This window comes from Eucyclogobius newberryi, unplaced genomic scaffold (genome assembly GCF_026437365.1).
Source record: "Eucyclogobius newberryi isolate DKJ021-1_F unplaced genomic scaffold, fEucNew1.0.hap1 SCAF_6, whole genome shotgun sequence".
NCBI lineage: Eukaryota > Metazoa > Chordata > Actinopteri > Gobiiformes > Gobiidae > Eucyclogobius > Eucyclogobius newberryi.
In genome coordinates this window covers 18238970-18246118 of record NW_027316278.1, presented here as the reverse complement: position 1 = coordinate 18246118, position 7149 = coordinate 18238970, and the positions used below count along the sequence as shown (strand labels likewise).

Below are 7149 nucleotides of genomic sequence, written 5' to 3'. Positions count from 1 at the left end.
GCCTAATAAAGACTTCAGACGATGCTTCGCGTAATTAGTTCCTTATTGCAATTTGTTGTTTCATTACTAAAATTAGCAAATCTATTAAATAGTACTTGTCACGTGTACATGATTGGAGCAAGGTTTATGAAAAAATAAACCTACACCCCTATGAGGAGAAGATGAATGAATGCGTCCCAACTGGATCGGACCACCCGCCTTCCAAAGACGATGTTTCCGTTCTATTATTATGAATTTACCAAACCGACTTACTGACTGCATTATTTAATAATCAGTTTATTGAATTGACGTAGAAAGACGCGCCAAACAATAGGGCTGGATATACTACAAGGGGATACAGATTTACACAGCGCACCCCTGTGTTTCCTGTGTACTACTGCTGACACTTCCTTGTTCCAAAGTTTCATTTTGATGAAGACTTGCCAAAACTTTGACGATTGCTGCAGCGGAGTAATTTATATTTGCGCATTTGTTGAAGCGTACATGCCATGGATTTGATGTTTCTTCCTTACTAACGTGCTCGTATGCTTGTAATCACGTAAATCTGGCTAAAACTGCGCCGAGGCTCTGTAGAGATGTCCGCGGCTAACGTTAGCGAAGAGATCCGGGTGAAGTTTCCCCTGCACTCTGCTGTTTGGACCAATGATTACAGGCAGCTGGAGGACAATTTAAGATTACCAGAGGTTAGTAAGAGATTGGTGATGTTCCTAACTAACACACACTTTTGATAATTAATTTAAATTAGTGTCTGAAACAATTTGACCTCTTTATTTAGAATGACGTTGAGGCTTTAGATCCCAGAGGTCGGACTCCTTTGCATTTGGCTGTAACTCTTGGACATCTGGAATCTGTGAGAGTCCTTCTGAGACATGGTGCACAAGTGACAAAAGAAAATGCGAAAAACTGGACCGGTAAGACCCCTCTGTAGACCTCCAGAGGGCCTTAGCTAAACCCCTAAGGAAATTGTGCCTCCCGCATGCGTGCAATCTGTAGTTTGTGATCCCGCTTACTTATTTATACATCTATTGTGAAAATTTGAGTTTAAAAGATGTGTAATTCGATAAATATTTGTTTTGAGTGCAGTTTTGCAGGAGGCCGTTAGTACAGGAGATCCCGAAATGGTTCAGCTTGTGCTTCAACGCAGAGACTACCTCAAAGCCTCCACTGCCCTGGGAGGAGTGCCTGAGCTGCTGTCAAAGATTCGAGAGGTTTGACTGTTTTTCTGTGAACTTATGGTTCCATTCCCCATTGTTTTACCTTGCTTAAAACTCATTTTTATTGTTTTTGTTTTTAGTCCCCAGATTTTTATATGGAAATGAAGTGGGAGTTCACCAGTTGGAGTAAGTTTTAATTTGAGCATTTTAGCTGTTTTGGCTACTGTGAGCACAACAAGATAAACTGGAAAGACAAGAAGACACCCGCAAGTGTTGACTCTGTCAATGATTTCCCTCATTGTGTTCCAGTCCCTCTTGTGTCCCGGGTTTGTCCAAGTGATGTTTGTCGCATTTGGAAAAGTGGCTCAAACCTGAGGGTTGATGCCACATTGCTCGGGTTTGAGAATATGACTTGGATTAGAGGGAGGCGAAGTTATATCTTTAGAGGAGATGGTAAGTATTGCAATTTTAAATGGTTGTTTTTATGCTTTTCAATATGGATTACATATATCTGTGTATGACAGATTCACATGCAGAGTTGATGGAAGTAAACCACGATGATAAGGTGGTTGACACGGAACGCTTCAACATTTCTCAAGAAATGGAGGATGTGACTTTGGAGTCAATGCAGCCGGCTGAACAGGAGGTTGCCAAAAGACTGACTACTCCTGTTATTAATACATATCTGGATACCAAGGATATTGCCTTTGAGAGGCATGTTTTATTTTATTTATTGCCTCAGAAAACACTCAAGATGTCCAATCTTTGTCAAAGTGCTCTTTTATAAATGTATAATGCCATTCTAAAATAACAATAAATTAATGTGTTAATTTGATCTATACAGGACCAAGACTGGTATTTGGGGATGGAGAACTGAGAGAACTGAAGTCGTCAATGGGTTTGAAGCCAAGGTTGGCATTTTTGTAATTTATATACCCAACACTCAAATGTTACTCAACAATTGTTATTTGCTACATTAATTGTGTGTTTTCTTTCAGGTTTTTAGTGTAAACAATGTCAATGTGGTAATCAGAACAAGGACAGAGCATCTTACTGATGAGGAGAAGTCTCGTATTAAAAGTTAGTAAATCAATTGCACATTATCCATTTTGTTATGACTTGATAATAATTTGAAAATAAAAGAATAATTAAAATGCAGGTGAAAGAAATGTCCTTGAATCTCTTTTGGGCACTGTGGAGCTGTACAATACAGCACAGGGGGTAAGTTATGTACTTTACTTTTAAGTCAATAAGTCAGTAATTTTAGTCAGAAAATTTAAATCTAAAAAATATATATATATTTGTAGGACCTTACACTGGAGTATGCAACTGCAAATAATCCTACTGCCATCATCCCTGAGGAATATTTTAACTCAGAGTTTGATTTAGATAACAGAGATATTGGTCGACCGATTGAACTCAGCATTCGAACTCAGAAGTAGGACTTTTTAATTTTCATATTGGGTTCTTTCTTGGTTTTATTCTCATTGTAATGCTCCTTTACTTGTGGCACAGATTCAAGGGTACTTTGTGGATGAGTGAAGAGCACCCCCTTTCACTGGTGGAGCAGGTGACCCCCATCATTGACCTCATGGCTCGAACAAGTTCACATTTCGCCAGGCTACGGGACTTTGTTACTTTGAAATTTCCTCCTGGATTTCCTGTTAAAATTGGTGAGGAAGCACTAGCATCAAGAAACAAACTTCTGAGATATTGATCTGGTAGATAAGGTAGATGAGGTTTGCCTTAACGGGTGAAGGATTCCAACCATTTTCTGCCTCCTCTTTTCAAACAGTTTTTCATAAGTTCAGCATTTGCGTGTATACCCCTTCTGATATGCAAGGGCAGGACACGTTTATTTAATCATGATTACCATTTCAACTGTGTACCTTGGCCTGCGGTATCAGTTTTCACCTTGACTTGATACTATATAATACATTTCATCCTTCTTTTATAGAGATACCTCTATTTCATGTACTAAATGCCAGGATTACCTTTGGTAATGTGAATAAATGCAGTACAGAGGAAGAGGCAACACCAACTCCAGCCGGAACCCCAACTAAAGATCCCGAAGGTGTGAATACTAGCCTTAAATCTTGTAGACGTTTTTGCTTTGTTTTGAAACTTGTTTCTGTTTATTTTTTTGTTCAGCATTGGCTTCATTTCAGGTAAGTGCTGCTGTGTTCGATGTTCCTGCACATTACCATCGCCGCGGTGGAAGTCGACATACGCCAATGTCCAACAACGACGAAGAACTTCTGCAGTACGCAATCCACCAGAGTCTCCTGGAGTCTCAGGGAATTTCAGACCAGGTCACAGTCAATAAATATTTTCATGCACATGAACATTGTCCTTTTAAAAGTGTATAAATTAAATGTGTATGTGATTTTTAGGAAGGGAATTGGCAGGATGTTGATGATGGATTTACTGATGTAATGACCAGAAGTCGCAGTGATAGGTTTGAACATTTACAAACTATTCAATTCATAATTGAGAAAACAGTAAATCGTTAAACAATTTTTAAAAAAATCTGTTGATTAGGAGCATCCCAGAGGGGGCGCTAGTGGACATTGAGGATGCCTCAAGTCCTGCCAGCTCGTTCACTACCCTGAGTCCAGACACAGACCTGCGGCTGGCGATGGAGCTGTCGGCACAGGCTCAGGAAGAAGAGGAGAGGCTACAGAAACAAGAGGATCAGGAGCTGGAGAGGATACTGCAGCTATCACTTACAGACAAGTAACAAGGGAATATGAGGAAGTTAAAAGGGTACGACAGACTAATCATGTTTAACTTGTAGTTTATAACAGATGCAACCCTTGCACCCCATATTGTCCTTAAGCCGTATAGCCATCTATGCAACTACAACATTCGTTTTGTTTCAATTTTGCAATATCAAACTTTCTGTTTCAGATGATATTACTAGTAGCAATTCATAATATTTTATACACAAGGTGTCATCTTAAAGATAGGACTGGTTCTTAGTTATGTTATTTTTATATTTAATAATTCACAATTAATCATTACAATTTAATGCTGATTCAGACTAATTGCTTTACCTTAATTAAAGCCCATGTAAAGTATTTCTTACGATTGCTAGGTTACTTTCCAATATATGGGATTGATATTTTTCTGCACTATGTAGTCTATGTAGCCTAAAAAGTTTGAGTGGCACTCAGCAAAGTCTCAGGGTTTACTGCCTCTTAACAGAGAGCTTGCAGTCACTTGCTAAATTATTCTGTGGTATCCCTCATAAGAACCTTGAGTCCTTAACTATTAACAGCAACAAATATCCTGTGCTTTTTTAATGTACCCTTTTCACTTGGGAAATGGAAAGCCTGTTGCTGTAATCAGCTGCTGATTGTTTTCAAAAAGGGTTTGACTTTGCTCTCATACTATTGTTTTCTCCTTAGTGGTATTAAGTGTGTCCACCTATGAACTGTTACTAATGTTATGTAACATAAACGCAAGATTCAACTCTATTTTAGTTTAGCTGCAATGCAGTAGCACATTTGCTGTGGCAGATATTGCTCAGTCCGTTTGCCATTCTTGACATAAACAGCTGTGGGCATCTGGACCAAAGCGTTGTCAGACTTCAGCCCAATGCCACGTGCCATTAACAAACTTAAAATTAACCTATCAAGCATTGTCCACATCCCTCGAGATAAATTTTGTCAAACATTTTGAAGCTTTTCTTAAACGCGAATGTATTACTTGTGTATGTTGCCATGATATGGTTGCAGTTGTACTGATGGTGCTCAAACATTAACCACTATTACTGATTCCTCAAAACCATTCTGTGCATTGTTGAGTTTGAGTAGAAATTACTGAGATCTCTGTTAACAAGCAAATTGCCAAACTGCATAACTGGCAGCTTAAACAAAAACAATTGTACAATACTACATGTTTGTGTTACTTTGTGATTTTAAGAACTGTGTTTTCAGAAGATTTCTAAAATAAAAGCACTTTATTTATATGTGAAATGGACTGTTTTCATTAACAACTCCTACAGCAGCAGTAAACACACAATTGTCAACAATATGCTCTTTATATTTAGATTTCACGTATAACACATCAGAGCTGAACAGTTCCATCTCCACTTGGGACATCATCGACGAGGCAGTGGTTTGTAAACGCAGACGGCCATGACAATCATGAGCAGCAGCAGAACAGCCAGCACACTGCCCAAAGTCACTGTGGGACCAAAACACATGTTAAAATCCGACTAAATATTACAGAAATATGGCTATATTCAACTTGAAACCCCAAATACGATGAGGCTTAAGTTAAATTGATTAAACATCTCTAATATCAGCAGATTAGCAAACTGAATATCCCAGAATGAGAAGGGGCCTGAAAAAGGGTTTACCCATGTCCTGTTTCTTAAGCACGTCATAGGCTCTGTTGCCGAGTATAGAATCACCGTGATCTCCGTGGACCATTACATTAAAGCACAAAAGGAATGTTAGTGTGGTGGTGCAGTGCATCTTTATGGCACGGACGCAAAGCCGATGTGAAGTGAAGGGCACATTACGCAGGCGCAGTTCGATCTCCTCCTGCGCCTTTCAGGTCCTAGTGCCATGTGCGTTCACCGGCCGTGTGGAGGATAGGCAACTTTGTCCCTGCAAAGCTCTGTCATTTCTTTCATGTAAAATTGTCTGAAGTAGATATAGCCCTCGTGCTTCGGGTCTGGATGACCCACAGGCCTCTGTAGTATAACGCCTCCTCCCTCCACAACATGAAAATGTTTTTAAGTTAAATCCCAAAGTGTTGTTTGACACAATCAATTCTATTGTGTGTCTTACAGCTGCAGTTACTTTTTCTTTTACATTTTTTTACTGTTTTCTGCAAAGCTGACAGCAATGAATTCCTAAGGTTCTTCAACGATAAAATTAAGATGATCACAGACCAAATCCCACCCCCTTTGTGTGGTAGCCCTGTTTCTCCCACATTTGGTCTTCTTTTAAGCCTGTCACTCCAGGGGACATCTCAGCTTTAGTGACCAGGATGAAACCCTCCTCTTGTACATCTGATACCCTTCCCTGTAGGCTCTTTTTTAAAGTGTTTGATGTAATTGGCCCCTGGGTTATCAAAATGGTAAATCTCACTTTCAATTGGTGTGTTTCCTGGTCCATTTGAACATGCCTCAAAAGAGCCATTACTCAAAAAGACCAACTTGGACTCGACAGACCCAAAAATTTCAGACCTATTTTAAAGCTCCCTTTCTTATCCAAGATCCTAGAGAAGGTGGTCTCTGAACAATTGTCAGACTTATATTCAATTCAATTCAATTCAATTCCAACACCCAAAATCACAACAGCCGTTGTCTTGGAGGGCGACAGTGAAAAACTGATTGAACAATGTCCATAGGGACGAGGGGCGATTTCCCAGGGTCCCCTGTCCTTAGACCCTCCTTCTCGGCCAGGAAAAACTACAAAATCCTCCTTGAGAATAAGTAGAAACCTGGAGGAGTTCCACTGTGAAGGAGAGATTCGATTCCCTCAGACGGACAGGCGGACGCGAGATAGACAGTGGAGCTGGACCCACTCAGGAGGGGAACAGTCTAACATCTAGAACACTTTTCAATCTGGTTTCCGCAAACATAATTTTACAGAAACAGCATTGCTAGAAGTGTCCAGTGACATTATGATGTCTGCCGATTCTGGAAAATGCACTCTTCTAGTTCTGCTGGATCTGTCTGCAGCCTTCGACACTGTTGACCATCATATACGGTTAAAAAGATTGAGGGACCTGATCGGACTATCGGGGTCAGTTCCTCATTGGTTTTCCTCATATTCATCTGGTCCGAGTTTTAGTGTTGCTGCAAACCAAATAATGTCTGAGTCAGCTAATTTGTTGTGTGGAATTCCTCGGGGCTCCGTTTTGGGTTCTGTCTTATTTTTGCTTAATATACTCCCCCTGGGAATGATCATTAAAGAGTTTAGTGATGTGTCCTACCACCTGTTCGCTGACGATATTCATCTATATTGCTCATTTA

At 39.9% G+C, this 7149-nt stretch overlaps 1 protein-coding gene across 1 annotated transcript; it reads left to right on the top strand.

The window, feature by feature from the left end:
- The first annotated feature begins 284 nt into the window (after window positions 1-284).
- ankrd13a (ankyrin repeat domain 13A) lies at window positions 285-5134 on the top strand. The gene is made up of 15 exons (XM_072432766.1): window positions 285-683; window positions 776-911; window positions 1084-1208; window positions 1295-1340; window positions 1464-1607; window positions 1679-1868; window positions 1999-2065; window positions 2153-2234; window positions 2314-2375; window positions 2462-2592; window positions 2670-2827; window positions 3112-3228; window positions 3306-3466; window positions 3548-3612; window positions 3696-5134. Exons 1-15 carry the CDS (start codon window positions 576-578, stop codon window positions 3892-3894), a joined length of 1791 nt encoding a protein of 596 aa, XP_072288867.1. The 5' UTR covers window positions 285-575; the 3' UTR covers window positions 3895-5134.
- The last annotated feature ends 2015 nt before the right edge of the window (window positions 5135-7149 follow it).